Source organism: Nomascus leucogenys, chromosome X (genome assembly GCF_006542625.1).
Source record: "Nomascus leucogenys isolate Asia chromosome X, Asia_NLE_v1, whole genome shotgun sequence".
Lineage (NCBI taxonomy): Eukaryota > Metazoa > Chordata > Mammalia > Primates > Hylobatidae > Nomascus > Nomascus leucogenys.
The window spans coordinates 133,179,869-133,200,742 of NC_044406.1; the positions used below are offsets into that span (position 1 = coordinate 133,179,869).

At 40.4% G+C, this 20,874-nt stretch overlaps 1 protein-coding gene across 1 annotated transcript in view; it reads left to right on the plus strand.

Annotated features, from left to right (window-relative positions):
* The first annotated feature begins 16,984 nt into the window (after window positions 1–16,984).
* FMR1NB (FMR1 neighbor) overlaps window positions 16,985–20,874 on the plus strand; it is a 42,325-nt gene continuing 38,435 nt past the window's right edge. The window contains exon 1 of the mRNA XM_003271821.4: window positions 16,985–17,314. Coding sequence (XP_003271869.1) covers window positions 17,053–17,314 — 262 coding nt within the window. The 5' untranslated portion in view covers window positions 16,985–17,052. The remainder of the gene's footprint in view (window positions 17,315–20,874) is intronic.

Here is a 20,874-nt window from a genome sequence, read left to right on the forward strand (position 1 = left end):
GGAAACCCAACACTTAGATGCCAAGTAGAAGAGGAATATTCATTAAAGCAAATGAAAAATGCAGCCAGATATGTAAGAAAGCCAGGAGACAAACAACTGAAAACACCAAAGAGAGAGTGACTGCTTCATGGAGGGAGCAGATTTATTGCCATCATTTTTCTTGTAGACTTCAGGGAGCCAGCAAAGGCATTCAAGTAGGAAGAATCATTTAACTGCAATAAGCAGGGTAGTATTCGAACTATGAGGCCCTATTGGTTGGGAGGTTATTTAGGGACCATTTTCTAGCCAAGGGAAGAAATAATAAGGGTCTGATCCAGGACTGTTGATACAGGAATAGAAAGGAGGAATGGACTTGAGAAGTATTTTGAAGCAAAATCAACAGGCATCTAATTGGATATGAGCAATAAAAAGTCCAAAATGACCCAGAGGTCTTAAGTGGAGGAGACCAGACGAAGGGCAGGAAGTCAGAAGGAGATATTAGCTTGAGAGGAAAATATTTGAAGGTCAAGTTTGGACATACTTTAGGTGTGGCAAAATATTTATCTGTGTTTCCCAGATGTACCATATCTATCATACCCTTTCATTTTTCTAAGTCTGTCTTCAGACTCCTCCATGAAAAACACCTTTGCCTTCTTGTTTGCCTGGACATTATCTACTCAATCTTCAAAGCCCAAATTAAATGTCACTTCTCAGTAGTTTTCACTGACGATTCCAGGCTAAATTAATTGCATCCTCCATAGTGTTCCTGCATCACTGTGTTCCAAACTTTGTTTTTAAGAGCATTCATCACATTGGACTACAATTGTATTTTACATGCCTGTTTCCCACACTAGACTGGAGGTCCTAGAGCCAAGGGCCTCTGACTTAATCCGTCTGGTTCTTCTAAAAGTAAGAACATTGAGCTTGCTTAGTTGATCTCCATCTTGGAGCTCAGGAAAGGGGCAAGGCTAGATATATGAATATTATAGTGTCATTGATATAGAGGCGATCTCTAAAGAAATGGAAGTAAATATATCACGCCTGGTTGTGGAGTGACTAAAGAATACAAATATTAGATGGCAGCAGGACAAAATTTCAGGGAATGTTTACATTTATCCAACAGGATGAGGATCAGGAGAATATGAGAATTGAGCTTTGTCTGACAATTATGCATTAAAACATATTTATTGGGGAAATACTATTTAATATTAAATATGCCTATTTAATATTTAGGCACTGAAAACACAGCAACAAATGAGGCAGACCAGTTCTTTTCTCTTGTAGAACTTACAGGCCAGTAAGGACACAGAGATTCCCTGAGAAAAAGAGGGCAGTTAGTTGTTTCAAATGCTGCGAAGTGTTTGAGAAGGATAAATACTTTAGTGGCTTTCAAATTTGAAAAGTGGAAGCCAAAATAACCATGTAGCCAATTTCATTCTAAGAATAAAGGCCAAGGGTGTTGTGAAGGAAAGGAAGTTGCAGATTCATGTGCAAAAGTATAGAAGTAAGAAATATAGACTTTTTAAAATTTAGTAGGCCCTTGAGATGCAAAAATTGGAGCAGGTGGTATAATCAGATAATGTGGGCTCCAAAAGAGAGGAAACTGACCACAAGCATTGAAACTATGGTTTGGGGTAGCAAAGAGGTCTAAGAAATTTACTGACCTCTTCTTTTCCTCTGGAAGTAGAAGGAGAAGCAGTATCCACTGAAGGGAGTTTCCAGCACAGTGGTTAACCCAGGGAGGATTAATCGGTTGGAAGCTAATTCAAGGGGTAGGAAAGCAGAGGAAAAGAAAAAAATGTGAAGATTTAGAGCAGCTTCTTTACATTTGGATGGAGATTTTAAAAGGCACAGTGGAAGAAGTTGATAGAGTGTGTAAGAAGTGCAGTGTGCTTGAGTGGTAGTAGTTCAGGGCATGAACTGGGTGCATGTGAGGCTATTAAAGATGGTAGTGGCTTGCCCAACACCCACCCAAACCTCTTCGGGTATGCCTTCCTATACTGCAGAAGCTAGAAAGCTAAAAAGCCACATTTTCCAGATTCCTATGCAGACAGGATTTTGGATAGGATTTTGGTACAACCAATCAGTTGTAATTACATTATGTGTGATTTCCAAACTGAGCCAAATGGGAAGGAAGCGGCATGCAAGACATCCATTTTGCTGGTGAGGGTCGGGAGCCAATAGTTCTCGCAGCAGGTTCCTAATCCCCAGATCTCAGCAAACTACTGTTTTCCTAGAACCAGCCATTCTAGAAATGACTCACTGATCCCCAGGCAAAGTACATGAACAGATACTTCCCAAAAGAAGGCATATAAGTGGCCAAGAAACATATGAAAGACTGCTCAACATCACTAATCATCAGAGAAATGCAAGTCAAACCCACTGTGAGATACCATGTCACACCAGTCAGAACTGCTATTATTTAAAATGTCAAAAATTAACAGATGCTGGCAGGGCTGTGGAGAAAAGGGAACACTTATACACTGTTGGTGGGTATGTAAAGTAGTTCAGCCACTGTGGAAAGTAGTTTGGAGATTTCTCAGAGAACTAAAAATAAAACTACCATTAGACTCAGCAATCCCATTACTGGGTATATAACCAAAGGAATATAAATAACTCTACCAAAAACACACATATACTCATGTGTTCATCATAGCACTATTCGCAACGGCAAAGACATGCAATCAATCTAGGTGCCCATCAATATTGCATTGGATAAAGAAAATCGTGGAATACAATGCAGCCACAAAAAGGAATGAATTCATGCTTTTGCAGCAACATGGATGCCACTGAAGGCCATTATCCTAAGCAAATTAACACAGGAACAGAAAACCAAATACTGCATGTTCTCAGTTACAAGTGGGAGCTAAACATTGGGTATACATGGACATAAAGATGTGAACAACAAACACTGGGGACTACTGGGGGTGGGTAGAGGGAAGGGGGAAAGGGCTGAAAAACTACCTATTGGATACTATACTGACTACATGGGTGACTGGATCTCTCATAACCCTAATCTCAGCATCATGCAATATACCCATGTAAAAAATCTGCACTTGTATCCCCTGAATCTAAATTAAAAGTTAAAATTATAACAAAAAAATAGAAAATAATAAAAATAAAGATATTTGATTTAAAAATATATAATCTGGTAAAGAAACTGAAATGACACAAAAGAATGGAAAGATATGCTATGCTTATGAATCATAATATTATTAAAATGACAGTAACCTTCCAAAGCAACTTACAGATTCAATGCAATCCTTATCAAAATACCAATGATATTCTCCATAGAAATAGGGAAAAAATTCCTAAAAATTATGTGGAAACACAAAAGACTCAAATAGCTAAAGCAATCCTGAGCAAAAAGAACAAAGCTGAAGGCACCACATTATTGGACTTCAAAATTTACTACAAAGTTATAATAACCAAGACAGCATGGTACTAGCATAAAAACAGACACAGACCAATGGAGCATAATAGAGAACCCAGATATAGAGGGGGATCCACCATTGCTGAGGCTTGAGTAGGTAAACAAAGCTCAGGAAGCTCGAACTGGGTGGAGCCCACCACAGCTCAACGAGGCCCACCTGCCTCTGTAGACTCCACCTCTGGGGGCAGGGCATAGCTGAACAAAAGGCAGCAGAAACTTCTGCAGACTTAAACGTCCCTGTCTGACAGATTTGAAGAGAGCAGTGGTTCTCCCAGCATGATGTTTGAGCTCTGAGAATGGACAGACTGCCCCCTCAGGTGGGTCCCTAACCCCTGTATAGCCTAACTGGGAGACACTTTCCAGTAGGGGCCGACTGACATCTCATACAGCTGGGTACCCCTCTGAGACAAAGCTTCCAGAGGAAGGATCAGGCAGCAATATTTGCTGTTCTGCAATATTTGCTGTTCTGCAGCCTCCACTGGTGATACCCAGGCAAACAGGTCTGGAGTGGACCTCCAGCAAACTCCAACAGACCAGCAGCTGAGGGACCTGACTGTTAGAAGGAAAACTAACAAACAGAAAGGAATAGCATCAATATCAACAAAAACTACATCCACACCAAAACCCCATCTGTAGGTCACCATTATAAAAGATCAAAGGTAGATAAAACCACAAAGATGGGGAGAAACTAGAGCAGAAAAGATGAAAATTCTAAAAACCAGAGTGCCCCTTCTCCTCCAAAGGATCACAGCTCCTCACCAGCAATGGAACAAAGCAGACGGAGAATGACTTTGACGAGTTGACAGAAGTAGGCTTCAGAAAGTTGGTAATAACAAACTTCTCCGAGCTAAAGGAGGATGTTCGAACCCATCACAAGGAAGCTAAAAACTTTGAAAAAAGATTAGACAAATGGCTAACTAGAATAAACAGCATAGAGAAGACCTTAAATGATGTGATGGAGCTGAAAACTATGGCACAAGAACTACGTGATGCAGGCACAAGCTTCAGTAGCCGACTTGATCAAGTGGAAGAAAGGGTATCAGTGATTGAAGATCAAATGAATGAAACGAAGCAAGAAGAGAAGTTTAGAGAAAAAAGAGTAAAAAGAAACGAACAAAGCCTCCAAGATATATGGGACTATGTGAAAAGACCAAATCTACATTTGATTGGTGTACGTGAAAGTGATGAGGAGAATGGAACACAGCTGGAAAACACTCTTTGGGATATTATCCAGAAGAACTTCCCCAGCCTAGCAAGGCAGGCCAACATTCAAATTCAGGAAACACAGAGAACACCACAAAGGTACTCCTTGAGAAGAGCAACCCCAAGACACATAATTGTCAGATTCACCAAAACTGAAATGAAGGAAAAAATGCTAAGGGCAGCCAGAGAGAAAGGTCAGGTTAGCCACAAAGGGGAGCCCATCACACTAACAGCAGATCTCTCGGCAGAAACCCTACAAGCCAGAAGAGAGTGGGGGCCAATATTCAACATTCTTAAAGAATTTTCAACCCAGAATTTCACATCCAGCCAAACTAAGCTTCATAAGTGAAGGAGAAATAAAATCCTTTACAGACAAGCAAATGCTGAGAGATTTTGTCACCACCAGGCCTGCCTTACAAGAGCTCCTGAAGGAAGCACTAAACATGGATGGGAACAATCAGTACCAGCCACTGCAGAAACCTGCCAAATTGTAAAGACCACTGATGCTAGGAAGAAACAGCATCAATTAACGGGCAAAATAACCAGCTAACATCATAATGACAAGATCAAATTCACACATAACAATATTAACCTTAATGTAAATGGGCTAAATACCCCAATTAAAAGACACAGACTGTCAAACTGGATAAACAGTCAAGACTCATCAGTGTGCTGTCTTCAGGAGACCCATCTCACGTGCAGAGACACACATAGGCTCAAAATAAAGGGATGGAGGAATATCTACCAAGCAAATGGAAAGAAAAAAAAAAGTGGGGGTTGCAATCCTAGTCTCTGATAAAACAGACTTTAAACCAACAATGAACAAAAGAGACCAAGAAGGTCATTACATGATGGTAAGGGACCAATTCAACAAGAAGAGCTAACTATCCTAAATATATATGCACCCAATACAGGAGCACCCAGATTCATAAAGCAAGTCCTTAGAGATCTACAAAGAGACTTAGACTCCCACACAATAATAATGGGAGACTTTAACACCCCACTGTCAACATTAGACAGATCAACGAGACAGAAAGTTAACAAGGGTATCCAGGAATTGAACTCAGCTCTGCACCAAGCGGACCTAATAGACATCTACAGAACTCTCCACCCCAAATCAACAGAATATACATTCTTCTTAGCACCACATCACACTTATTCCAAAATTGACCACATAGTTGGAAGTAAAGCACTCCTCAGCAAATGTAAAAGAACAGAAATTATAACAAACTGTCTCTCAGACCACAGTGCAATCAAATTAGAACTTAGGATAAAGAAATTCACTCAAAACCATACAACTACATGGAAACTGAACAACCTGCTCCTGAATGACTACTGGGTAAATAACAAAATGAAGACAGAAATATGTTCTTTGAAACCAATGAGAACAAAGACACAACTTACCAGAATCTCTGGGACACATTTAAAGCAGTGTGTAGAGGGAAATTTATAGCACTAAATGCTCACAGGAGAAAGCAGGAAATATCTAAAATCGACACCCTAACATCACAATTAAAATAACTAGAGAAGCAAGAGCGAACACATTCAAAAGCTAGCAGAAGGAAAGAAATAACTAGGATCAGAGCAGAACTGAAGGAGACAGAGACACAAAAAAACCCTTTAAAAAATCAATCAATCCACGAGCTGTTTTTTTTGAAAAGATCAACAAAATTGATAGACCACTAGCAAGACTAATAAAGAAGAAAAGAGAGAAGAATCAAATAGATTCAATAAAAAATGATAAAGGGGATATCACCACCAATCCCACAGAAATACAAACTACCATCAGAGAATACTAGAAACACCTCTATGTAAATAAGCTAGAAAATCTAGAAGAAATGGATAAATTCCTGGACACATACACCGTCCCAAGACTAAACCAGGAAGAAGTTGAATTGCTGAATAGACCAATAACAGGCTCTGAAATTGAGGCAATAATTAATAGCCTATCAACCAAAAAAAGTCCAGACCAGATGGTTTCACAGCAGAATTCTACCAGAGGTACAAAGAGGAGCTGGTACCATTCCTTCTGAAACTATTCCAATCAATAGAAAAAGAGGGAATCCTCCCTAACTCATTTTATGAGGCCAGCATCATACTGATACCAAAGCCTGCCAGAGACACAACAAAAAAAAGGAGAATTTTAGACCAATATCCCTGATGAACATCGATGCAAAAATCCTCAATAAAATACTGGCAAACCGAATCCAGCAGCACATCAAAAAGCTTATCCACCATGATCAAGTGGGCTTCATCCCTGGGATGCAAGGCTGGTTCAACATACGCAAATCATAAAAATAATCCATCACATAAACAGAACCAAAGACAAAAACCACATGTTTATCTCAATAGATGTAGAAAAAGGCCTTTGATAAAATTCAACAGCCCTTCATGCTAAAAATTCTCAATAAACTAGGTATTGATGGAATGTATCTCAAAATAATAAGAGCTATTTATGACAAACTCACAGCCAGTATCATACTGAATGGTCAAAAACTGGAAGCATTACCTTTGAAAACTGGCACAAGACAGGGATGCCCTCTCTCACCACTCCTATTCAACATAGTGTTGGAAGTTCTGGCCAGGGCAATCAGGCAGGAGAAGGAAATAAAGGGTATTTAATTAGGAAAAGAGGAAGTCAAATTGTCCCTCTTTGCAGATGACACGATTATATATTTAGAAAACCCCATCGTCTCAGCCCAAAATCTCCTTAAGCTGATAAGCAACTTCAGCAAGCTCTTAGGATACAGAATCAATGTGCAAAAATCACAAGCATTCTTATACACCAATAACAGACAAACAGGGAGCCAAATCATGAGTGAACTCGCATTCACAATTGCTACAAAGAGAATAAAATACCTAGGAATCCAACGTACAAGGGACGTGAAGGACCTCTTCAAGGAGAACTACAAACCACTGCTCAATGAAATAAAAGAGGATACAAACAAATGGAAGAACATTCCATGCTCATGGAAAGGAAGAATCAATATAGTGAAAATGGCCATACTGCCCAAGGTAATTTATAGATTCAATGCCATCCCCATCAAGCTACCAATGACTTTCTTCACAGAATTGGAAAAAAACTACTTTAAAGTTCATATGGAACCAAAAAAGAGCCCACATCGCCAAGACAATCATAAGCAAAAAGAACAAAGTTGGAGACATCATGCTACCTGACTTCAAACTATACTACAAGGCTACAGTAAGCAAAACAGCATGGTACTGGTACCAAATCAGAGATATAGACTGATGGAACAGAACAGAGGCCTCAGAAATAACACCCCACATCTACAACCATCTGATCTTTGACAAACCTGACAAAAACAAGCAATGAGGAAAGGATTCCCTATTTAATAAATGGTGCTGGGAAAACTGGCTAGCCATATGTAGAAAGCTGAAACTGGACTCCTTCCTTACACCTTATATAAAATTAATTCAAGATGTATTAAAGACTTAAATGTTAGACCTAAAACCATAAAAACCCTAGAAGAAAACTTAGGCAATACCATTCAGGACATATGCATGGGCAAGGACTCCATGACTATAACACCAAAAGCAATGGCAACAAAAGCCGAAATTGACAAATGGGATCTAATTAAACTAAAGAGCTTCTGCCCAGCAAAAGAAACTACCATCAGAGTGAACAGGCAACCTACAGAAAGGGAGAAACTTATTGCAATCTACCCATCTGACAAAGGGCTAATATCCAGAATCCACAAAGAATTTAAACAAATTTACAAGAAAAAATCAGACAACCCCATCAAAAAGTGGGCAAAGGAGATGAACAGACACTTTTCAAAAGAAGACATTTATGCAGCCAACAGACACAAGAAAAAATGCTCATCAGAAAAATGCAAATCAAAACCACAATGAGATACCATCTTACACCAGCTAGAATGGTGATCATTAAAAAGTCAGGAAAAAACAGGAGCTGGAGAGGATATGGAGAAACAGGAATGCTTTTACACTGTTGGTGGTAGTGTAAACTAGTTCAACCATTGTGGAAGACAGTGTGGTGATTCCTCAAGGATCTAGAACTAGAAACACCATTTGACCCCCGATCCCATTACTGGGTATATACCCAAAGGATTATAAATCATGCTACTATAAAGACACATGCACACATATGTTTATTGCAGCACTATTCACAATAGCAAAGACTTGGAACCAACCCAAATGTCCATCAGTGATAGACTGGATAAAGAAAATGTGGCACATATACACCATGGAATACTATGCAGCCATAAAAAATGATGAGTTCATGTCCTTTGCAGGGACATGGATGAAGCTGGAAACCATCATTCAGAGCAAACTATCACAAGTACAGAAAACCAAACACTGCATGTTCTCACTCATAGGTGGGACTTGAACAATGAGAACACTTGGACACAAGAAGGGGAACATCATACACCGGGGCCTGTCATGGAGTGGGCGGTTGGGTGAGGGATAGCATTAGGAGAAATACCTAATGTAATGACGAGTTAATAGGTACAGCAAACCAACACAGCACATGTATACATATGTAACAAACCTGCACATTGTGCATATGTACTCTAGAACTTAAAGTACAATAAAAAAAATAGAGAACCCAGATATAAATCCATTCATTTATAGCCCACTCATCTTCAACAAAAGCATGAAGAACATCCAGTGGGGAAAGGACAGTCTTTTCAATAAGTGGTGCTGGACAGGCTGGATAACTATATGCAGAAGAATGAATCTATACCCCTATCTCTCACCCTACACAAAAATAAAATAAAAGTGGATAAAAGACTTGAATCTAAGACCTCAAACTATGAAACTACTAGAAGAAAACATTGGAGAAATGTCCCATGACATTGGTGTGGGCAAATATTTTTTTGTGTAAGACCTCAAAAGCACAGGCAACAAAGTAAATGTAGATAAATGGGATCACATCAGATTAAAAAGCTTCTGCACAGTAAAGAAAACCAATCAACAAATTGAAGAGACAATCCACAGATGTAAGAAAATATTTGCAAACTATCCATCTAACAAGGGATTGAAAACCAGAATATATAAGGAGTTCAAAATACTCAATAGCAAAAAAGCCCCAAATAATCTGATTTAAAAATGGGCAAAAGAGCCGGGCGTGCTGGCTCATGCCTGTAATCCCAGCACTTTGGGAGGCTGAGGCGGGTGGATCACCTGAGGTGGGGAGTTCGAGACCAGACTGACCAACATGAAGAAACCCCGTCTCTACTAAAAATACGAAATTAGCAAGGGTGGTGGCACATGCCTATAATCCCAGCTATTCGGGAGGCTGAGGTAGGAGAATCCTTTGAACCTAGGAGGCGGAGGTTGCGGTGAGCCGAGACTGCGCCATTGCACTCTGGCCTGGGAAACAAGAGTGAAACTCCGTCTCAAAAAAAAAAGGTAAAAGATCTATATAGACATTTCTCAAAATAATACATAAAAATGGTCAACAGGTATATGAAAAAAGTGTTCGACATTACCAATGATTAGAGAAATGCAAATCATTAGAGAAATGCAAATCAAAACCACAGTGAGATATCATCTCACCACATTTAAAATGGCCTGTGTCAAAAAGACGGGCCTTAACAGATGTTGGTGAGGATGAGAAGAAAGGCGAATTCTCACACACTGTTGGTAGGAATGTAAATTAGTATAGCCACTAACAGTATGGAGGTTCCTCAAAAAAACTAAACATAGACTACCATGTGATCCGGCCATTCTATATACACTGCATACATACACTTGGTATGTATCCAACAATAAAAAGGAAATCAGTATATTGAAGGGATACCTGCACTCCCATGTTTATTGCAGCAGTATTCGCAATAGCCAAAATATGGAATCAACCTAATTTCCCAACAAAGGATGAATGGATAAAGAAAATGTGGCATATATACAGGAAGGAATATTATTCAGCCCTAAAATAGGATGAAATCTGGTCATCTGCAGCAACATGAATGGAATTGGAAGTCATTATGTTAAGTGAAATAAACCAAGGAAAAAGCGACACATATCACGTGTTCTTACTCACATGGAAATTATAAAAGTGAATCTTATGGAGATAGACTAGAACAATGGTTACTAGAAGTCAGGGAAGTTGAGGGGAGAGGGAGATGAAAGGAAAAAAAGAATATAAATATATTTATTACCACTAAACTGTACACTTAAAGATGTAAAGGTGGCAAATTTTATATGTATATTTTACCTCAACAAAAAGGCGTAAGAATAAACAAAGAAGCAAACAATATTAAGTCTTAAGAAAGCAACTGGTTAATACTTAACTACATTATAATTTTTTAACAAAAAGGGGGACAAACATCTGCATATTGTTCTGTTGCCCTAATGAATAATAGCAATAGAATTACAGTATAATAACATTTGCACTATACCTCACAGTTGTCACACTGTTTCACTATAAATTTTAAACACAAATAAAAACTTCAAGTGGTATCACAGAATGACAGAACTGAAGAAACTCAGGTTTTTTTGTCTTCATATTTACAATAACTGTGCTACTGTTTAAACAGAGAAATGTTTAGCATCACAAGTGTTAGAAACATGAAGTAACTGTTTCTGAAGGAAGCTTGAATGGATTTTAAACTGTGATGGACTTGCTCTCAAAACAGAAATGTATAGTTAGGTCCAGGAAGCCTGGGGATTGCATGTATAACTGGAGGTTCTCCAAATTAACTTCCATTTAGAATACAATGTTGATGAAAAGAGATGTAATTTAAATGTGCTGATTTGAAGTATACTTATCTATTATTGCAACTCAACAGTAGTCTCAGCAATTTGTTTAGAATATAGCTCAACAAATGATTTTGTTTTCAGAGAAGAGCGTGTTCCCACTGACATGATTTAGAATTGTTGACATGGTGATAATAACAAAGCAGACCAAATTATAATTGGTTTTCTTCTTCTTCTTCCTTCTCTAGAGACAGTGCACTTCCTCATTGCCTGCAACCAAGAAAATCCTCCCATTGCCCTGGCCTTGATATGTCACTGGTTTCTACTGTGTTGTTCTAGAAATTTTTCCTGGAAGCCCAGCTGAGCCTCCTCCTCCAGTCCTTCCTATAATTTTGTAAGTAACAAATTCCCTATATGAAAATCCCTCTTTGCTTAAACTATCTAGTTATGTATTCTAACTAACTATTCTAGTTATCTGCAACTAAACCCTAACTGATACAGATAGTAGGCAAGGAACAGGGGATTTTGCTTAGAGCAATAGCTGTTAAAAACATTTATTCCTTTATCCATCCATTCACTCAACAAATACTTACATGGATTTCTCTGTATATATAGCTATGCCTATGTGTTATTCAAATTTGGGGTATTTTCTCCTGAGAGCATTGAATTTTGACTAGGCGATCAAGTCGTGCACAAGAGAGATAGACTGGACAACTATATTAGTTAGAAAGTGTTTGGCTGTCAGAAACAGAAACACTAACTCAAAGTAGTTAAAACTATTAGGAAATATATTATCTTACAAACTGGAAGTTCCACAATGGGTCAAGTTTTGGGGTAGCTCAATGATATCATTAGGTATTCAGGTTCTTCCTGTCCCTCTCTTCTGCCATACTCCATACTGACTTCATCCTTATACCGGCAGCAAGATGGCTTCAGCTCATCCAGAAACAACAATGATCAGAGAAAGAGAACAGAATGATTCTCTCTTAGGAGTAAGTAGATTGCTCTGTCATTACGGCCCCACTCACAGGTGATCTGTAGGACGACGGAGAAGGGAACCTGTTGGACAGAACTTTGAGTCATATATTTGGTTGTCCCCTTCATCTGGAACTTGTCTTATTTGCCAGAAAGAAGAGAAAAGCTGTGGCAAAGATGTATGCTGAATCATGGCAGAGACTAATGTTGCAGCTGGATGGTCACAGTCTTGGAAGAAGCAAGTTTAGAGTATTGCAAGTTTGGAGGAAGTTTGGAGCAAGGAAATTTGAGAAAGAAGTGTGTGAATTGATCTAGAATGTATGTCTTGCATACGAATATTTATCAAAAGGTTCTCTTTGTAGGAGAGCTGCTAAATAGTCAGATGGGCTTAATGCCCATTCAGTGGATATCAATCAGACTCTCTCTACCACTCTGGTGCTTGATGGATGAGCTCATATACAAAGTGGCCTTGGGGACAGAGATGAAAATATGCGTGGACTCAACAATATGAATTTCTTCTCACCAAAACTTACTATTGCTTGGATGCCCAATTTACCAGCAGCAGCCATTAGCCCTGGGCCCCTGATATGGTATAATATCCTATGGGTACCAACGAGCCATCTTGGGACAGTTCGATTGCTTTGGACCCCTTTTATTACAAACTGGACAGTGACATTTTTCTGAACTTGAATAGACTGTAACTCCAAATTGGATTTGTTTTCCTGTTTACCATACCTCGGCTAGCCCTACCATCTGTAGATTTATTGAATACCTTACACAGCACTATTGTATCTCACACAACATTGCTTCTATCAAAGGAACTCACATTACCCTGATCTAAGTACAGCAATGAACTGAAGCCTGTTGGCTTCACTGGTTTTACCACATGCCAACTCACCTAGAAGAAATCAGCCTAATAAAACAATGAAGTCACCTCTTATAGATCTACTTATGACATGGCCTAGCAAAAAACACCTTGTGAGTTTGGGTACCATCTTGCAGGAATGTGCTATACATGCTGAACAAGGACTAGTGATCAACATATGGTGTTGTTTCCTCCATAACCAGAACACATGGGGCTGAGAACCAAGGGATGATGGCAAGATTGACACCTCATGATCCACTTACAAAAATTTTTGCGTTTTGCTTCCTATTCTCACAACTTTGGTTTCTGCTATTTTAGAATTAGAAGCTTACTATTATTCAACATTTCTTTCGGGGAACACAACAATGATTCCCCTCAATTAGAAGCTGGGACTGCCACCTCATGCTGGTAGGCAAACCAGAAAAAAAAAAAAAAAAAGATAATTACTACCTTGGCTAAGGCAACTGATCCTGATTATCGTTAAATGTTATACATTATAGGAATGAACTAGTTTGCTTTTATTACCCTACTGAGACATCATTTATGTTATTTCCACTATAACAATGAACATTGTTGTACATGTCCCCTTGTACACATGGGTGAAAGGGTAGATACCTAAAAGTGGAATTCCTAGGTCACAGAATATGTGAATATTTAACTTTACAATGTGTTGTCAAAAACTCGCCAAAGTGGGCCAGGCGCAGTGGCTCATGCCTGTAATCCAAACACTTCGGGAGGCTGAGACGGGCAGATTACCTGAGGTCAGGAGTTCAAGATCAATCTGGCCAACATATAGTGAAACCCCTTCTCTACTAAAAAATACAAAGTTAGCCTGGTGTAGTGGCACACACCTGTAGTCCCAGCTACTTGGGATGCTGAGGCAGGAGAATTGCTTGTACCTGGGAGGCGGAGGTTTCAGTGAGCCGAGATCGTGCACTGCACTCCAGCCTGGGCAACAGAGCGAGACTCTGTCTCTCAAAAAAAAAAAAAAAAAAAATCACCAAAGTGGTTGTACCCATTTGTAACCCCACTTACAATGACCAAAGTCCTATTTGTATATATTCGTGTGGATATTTATTTAGTTTTGCCAATCTGATCAGTGTGAAAAATCTCATTATTGATTTAACTTATATTCCCATGATTACTTGAGCTCAGGCATCTTTTCATGTCTGTGGTGATATTTGAAAAAAAAATAGTGTCAATTCTGTTTTCCACAAGAACAGTAGTTACATTCTGAGCAGTGGTATGCACCATCTCATGAAGCAATTCTTGTATTCATGCCCTTGCAACACATTTTTATGTCTAATTAGGTCTGGGTTGTTTAGTATCAAATTTAGCTCCCTTGAGGGTATAGGACAAAAGAGGAAAGCCAGTGCAGGATTTTAAATTTACATCTGATGATCTGTAAAATGGACACTTCACATGGCTTGTGTGTGTGTGTGTGGCCTCAATCTTAAGTAGTGTTCTGTAAACCAGGAAGTGCTGAGATGTAATCTTAGGGATTTTGCCCCTTGAGTTCCTGTTAGTAATTTGGGTTTCTAATGGTATAACGTGGATTGCATTGTAGTAGAACTGCCATGCCTCACGGGTTTGCAGCAACCTCAAATGCTACGGTCAAGTATGAGTCATAGCATGCCAGAGCTGGATGGCATCTTCACAATTGGGCTATCCACAGCCCATAATTGGTGAAGGGGGGAAACTAAGGCAAAGAGAGCTCAACCTGTGAGGTGGCAAAGAGCTGAGTTCCCAGTTGCGTGCTCCAGCTTGATCTGAGACCTCAGGGTGGCTGTGTGGTGTCTGGTCATATGACGATTTTCCACCTGTGCTATGATATGAACAAGGCTGCTGTTGGGAGACAATTTTCCATGGATTTGTTGAGTTTCTGCATGTCTCACGAGAGCTTTTGTCCTTTGTCTCTGACTCAGTAGTCTTGCATCTTCTGCCAGCATCTATAAAACTGCAACTAGTTACCTTGTTACTCGAAAGAAGAGTAAAATCTCAGATACTTCACAGCTCCTCACAGTTGAAAGCAGTAGTTTCAGAAGCTACTAGTAAATGTTTTGTGTGATAACAATCCTCTCATCAAATTCGTTTTGGAAAAGCTGAAGCCAAAAAAAGAATTTAAAAAAATATAGAAGGAAAGTGGGTTCTTTTCCTGTTAGACTCTTTGATAAACTAAACAGCATTATGAATGGCTCTTGGGCATGGGGCAGGGATGGATGGAGTGTGCTAAATTTCAAGAATTATTGGAATAGGAAGCCTTGCTTCTCCCTTCCTCTGTGGGATGCTTAGGAACACGGGAAATAACAATAGAATAAAAGTAGTAGAAACGGAAAGTGCGTATAATTACGAATAAGGATGGAAATGCAGTTGGGGTGCTTTTCATATCCTTTGTAAACTAGAATGTGATAAGCTAACAGTTATGGAAGCAGTACCTACACAGTCCTTTTGCTGGTATGCCCAAACCAAGGAAGATAATGGGATGTTGCCCAAGGGTGAGATTTTAGAGCCAAAAGGGGGCCTAGAAACAATGTCCAACCCTTCCATTTTACACATGAGGCACCAAGGCCTAGTGGGAGGAAGGCATTTACTTAGAGCCACCCAGTTCATGGGTGGTGATTTTGGCAATAAAACGTAAATGATTTTAGTCACTTTTCAGCGTTCCTCACACATTATTTGTTCTCACGTTATCGTATTGTTTTATTTATTTGTAACTCAGTTTTAAGGTTTCATAAGGCAAATAGCATTTTGTCTAACACGTAAAGCTTCTACTAAAGTGTAACAATCTGTTGAATATCTACGATATTCACTAGTCACTCTTCACATCCAATACTGCCCAAAACAACTTTTTGCCATGATGAAAATGCTCCAGCCGGACACGGTGACTCACACCTGTAATCCCAGCACTTTGGGAGGCCGAGGCGGGCACATCACCAGAAGTCAGGAGTTCGAGACCAGCCTGGCCAACATGGTGAAACCTTATCTCTACTAAAAATACAAAAACTGGCCAGGCGTGGTGGCACGCGCCTGTAATCCTACCTATTCCAGAAGCTGAGGCAGGAGAATGGCGTGAACCTGAGAGGCGGAGCTTGCAGTGAGCCGAGATCGCGCCACTGCACTCCAGCCTGGGAGACAGCAAGACACCGTCTCAAAAAAAAAAAAAAAAAAAAAAAAGAAAGAAAGAAAACAAAAATCCATATTGCCAGTGTCCAGGAAGGCAGCCATAAGCCACATGCGACTATTGAGCACTTGTTAATGTGGCTACTGTGATTGAGGGACTGTTTTCTTAATTTCATTTAATTTTAAGTAATTGAAATTTGCATTTAAATAGCCACATTTGGCTAGCAGCTGCTGTCGTGAGCGCTGTAATGACGAACTGTAGTGACCATACACTACAGTGTGCACTCTAGGAATGAGGAGGAATTAACGGCTAAGGTTGGAGTCAGAATCCGAGTTATTCCTTTTTGTTGATCTACGACAAGCAGTCATGCCACTGGTGCAGGCCTGAAGCCCCGTTCACTTGTTCCACAAGCATTTAGCAAGCACCTATGTGCCAGGCTTTGAGTGGGAGTGTGTGGGTGCACCAACCACTGGCCACATGGTTATAAGGGTCTGGGCCTGTCGAATGAAGCAAAGGACGTCATCGTGAAGGAATCAGTTTCAGGCCTCGCGAGAGTTGGTGCATGCCACGCGAGGGTCACTGCCCCATTGGCTTCTGAGTCACGGACTGCCCCGGAAGCTTCTGAGTCAAGGACTGCCCCGGAAGCTTCTGGGCCACGGACTGCCCCGGAAGCTTCTGAGTCAAGGACTGCCCCGGAAGCTTCTGGGCCACGGACTGCCCCGGAAGCTTCTGGGCCACGGACTGCCCGACCGTTGGGCAGTGAGGCGGCGTCTCAGCGAGGCGGCACTCGGAGCCATGCTTTCAGATAGGAGACAAGCGAAGAGGAGGCATAGGAAATGTCGCCACGCCATGTATGTGGCTAATCAGCTGGCAACTTATGATGTGGCGTCAACTGGGTTGAATCTTGAGAGCAGCCATCCTGGATATGAGGCCGCCATGGCTGACAGGCCTCAGCCAAGATGGCGGGAATCTCTAAAGATGCGGGTCAGCAAACGCTTCGGGATGCTTATTCTCTTCATCTGGATCCTGCTGTTCGTGTCCTACTACCTGTGCTCCGGTGAGTGCTGGCTCAGGCCAGGCAGGGAAATGCTGGGGCAGGGGGAGGGGGACGGGGGGGCGGGGTGTGGCGACGCACTGGCACCAACCATAGCCCTTCCTGCCCCTTCCTGTCCTCTCTCCTCCCAAAGGCCTTTATGGTCCTATTCTCAGCAGTCCTTACAAAGTCCTGGCCTCTCTCGCCTGACCGCAGGAAGTCTTTCCTGCCTAAACTCACTTATAAAAGACTTTCCCTCCCTGGCTTCCCCTAACAAAAGCCTTCCCTTCCTCACTTCCCGCCACAAAATACTAACCTCCCTTGTCGCCCCTTTTTAAAAATTGAGGACAAGGCACGGTGGCTCACATCTGTAATCCCAGCACTTTAGGAGGCCGAGGCAGGTGGATCACTTGAGGTCAGGAGTCCAAGACCAGCCTGGCCAACATGGTGAAACCCTCGTCCCTACTAAAAATACAAAAACTAGCTGGGCATGATGGTGCACGCCTGTAATCCCAGTTAATCGGGAGGCTGAGGCAGGACAATTGCTTGAATTCGGGAGGTGGAGGTTGCAGTGAGCTGACATGGCGCCACTGCACTCCAGCCTGGTGAGAGAGCGAGACTCCGTCTAAAAAGAAAAAAAAAAAAAGGACCGGGCGCAGTGGCTCACGCCTGTAATCCCAACACTTTGGGAGGCCTAGGCCGGCGGATTGCCTGAGCTCAGGAGTTCAAGACCAGCCTGGGCAACAAGGTGAAACCCCGTCTCTACTAAAATACAAAAAAATTAGCTGGGCGTGGTGGCATGCACCTGTAGTCCCAGCTACTTGGGAGGCTGAGGCAGGAGAATTGCTTGAACCCGGGAGGCGGAGGTTGCAGTGAGCTGAGATCGCACCACTGCACTCCAGCCTGGGTGACAGAGCAAGACTCCATCTCAAAAAAAAAAAAAAAAAAAGAAAAAGAAAAAGGCCGGGCGCGGTGGCTCATGCCTGTAATCCTAGCACTTCGGGAGGCCGAGGCGGGTGGATAACGAGGTCAGGAGATCGAGACCATCCTGGTTAACACGGTTAAACCCCGTCTGTACTAAAAATGCAAAAAATTAGCCAGGTGTTCTGGCAGGCGCCTGTATTCCCAGCTACCTGGGAGGCTGAGGCAGGAGAATGGCGTGGACCCAGGAGGCGGAGCTTGCAGTGAGCCGAGATCGCGCCACTACACTCCAGCTTGTGCGACAGAGCGAGACTCCATCTCAAAAAAATGAAAAAAAAATTGAGGTAAAATTCATATAACGTAAAATTAACTATTTTATAGTGAACAATTAAAGGGATTTAGTTCCTGTAAATGTTGTGCAACCATCACCCCATGTAGTTCCAAAATATTTTAACCACCCCAAATTAAAACCCACACCCATGAACCAGTTACTCCCAATTCCCCAGTCCATAAGGGTACTTCATTCCTTTTTATGGCTAACTAGTATTCCATTGTAGGGGTATACTATATTTTTATCTAGTTTTTGAAATTTACCGAATTTGGGTTGTTTCCACTTTGGGCCTATTATGAACAATACTGCTATGAACGTTTGTGTAGAAGTTGTTATGTAGACATGTTTTGAATTCTCTAGGAGTAGAATTACTGGGTCATATAGGTACTCCATTGATCTTTTTGAGGAAGTCCCACACTGTGTTACAAAGTGGTTGAGCCGTTTTACATCTCCATTAACAATGTTTGAAGGTTTCAATTTCACCAATATATGTTATCTGTCCCCCTTGTTATAAATTATAGCCATTATAGTAGGAGTGAAATAGTATCTCATTATGGTTTTGATTTATATTTTCCTAATGCCTAATGACGTTGAGCATGTTTTATGTGCTTGTTGGCCATTCGTACATCTTTGGAGAAATGTCTTTTCAATTATTTGACCATTTTTAATTGGATTGTTTGTGGTTTTGCTGTTGAGCTTTAAGAATTCTTCATATATTCTGGATACTGGACCCTTATCAGACACCTGATTTGCAAATGTTTCCTCCCGTTCTGTGGGTAGTCTTTTCACTTTCTTGATAATGTCCTTTGATGTAAAAATGTTTTTAATTTTGAGAAAGTTCAATTTATCTATTTTGTCTTTGGTTGCTTGTGTTTTGGAGTCATATCTAAGAATCCACTGCCAGATCCAAGGTCATGACGATTACTCCTATGTTTGCTTCTAAGAGTTTTATGGTTTTAACTCTCATATTCAGATTGTTGATCCATTTTGAGTTGATTTTTGCATATGGTGTATGTTAAGGGTCCAACTTCATTCTTCTGCGTGTGGATAACCACTTGTTCCAGCACCACTTGTTGAAGAGACGATATTTTCCTCTTGGCAGCCTTCTGAAAAATCAGTTGATAATAGATTTAGTTCTGGACTCTCAATTTTATTCTGGTCTACCTGTCTATCTCTATGCTGGTACCACATTCTTTTGATTACTGTAGCTTTATAGCAAGTTTAGAAATTGGAATGTGTGAGTCCATCATTTTCGTTCTTCTTTATCCATACTGTTTTGAGTACTCATGGCCACTAACAACTCCATATAAATTTGAGAGTCAGCTTTTCCGTTTCTGCAAAAAGGCCATTGGAATGTTGATAGCATTGGCATTGAATCTGTAGATCACTTTGGAAGTACTGCCATCTTAACAATATTAAGTATTCCAATCTGTGACCACAAAATGTCTTTCCATTTATTAATGTCTTCTTTAATTTATTTCAGTAATGTTTCGTAGTTTTCAGTTTACAAGTCTTTAACTTCCTTGGTTATTTTTAGATATTTTATTCTTTTGTATGCTATTGCAAATGGAATGGTTTCCTTTTTCTTTTCATATTGTTCTTTGGTGATGTGTAGAAACACAGCTGATTTTTACCTGTTGGTCTCGTACCCCGTAAAATTGTGAAATTCATTTATTAGCTCTAGTGAGATTTTGTGGACTTTTTGGATATTCTAGATATAGAATCATGTTATCTGTAAACAGAGAGAGTTTTACTTTTTACTTTCCGATTTTCATGCCATTTATTTCTCCTTATTGCTTAATTGCTCTAGCTAGAACTTCCAGTACAATATTGAATAGCAGTGATGAAAGCAGGCATCCATGTTTTAGAGGAAGCTTTTGGTTTTTCAGCATTGATTATAATGTTAGCTGTTCATCAGCTCCTCATCATGTTAAGTAAGATTCATTCTGTTCCTAGATTGCTGAGTGATTTTATTACGACAGGGTTTTAGATTTTGTCGGATGCTTTTTTTGCATCAATTGAGATATGAAATTGTTTCCCTTTGTGTATTATGTTGACTGATTTTCTTATGTTCAACTGTCTTTAGATTAGTGGGATGAACCCCACATTGTGTATAATCCTTGTAATATGCTGTTGCATTTGGTTTGCTAGTATTTTGTAGGAGAATTTTGTATCTATATTCATAAGCGATATTGGTCTGCAGTTTTCTTGTGGTGTCTTTGCTTGCCCTTAGGATCAGGTTACTACCGAACTCCTAGAATGAGTTAAGAAGTATTGTTGCTGGAAGATTTTGAGAACAATTGATGTTAATTATTCTTTAAATATTTGGTAG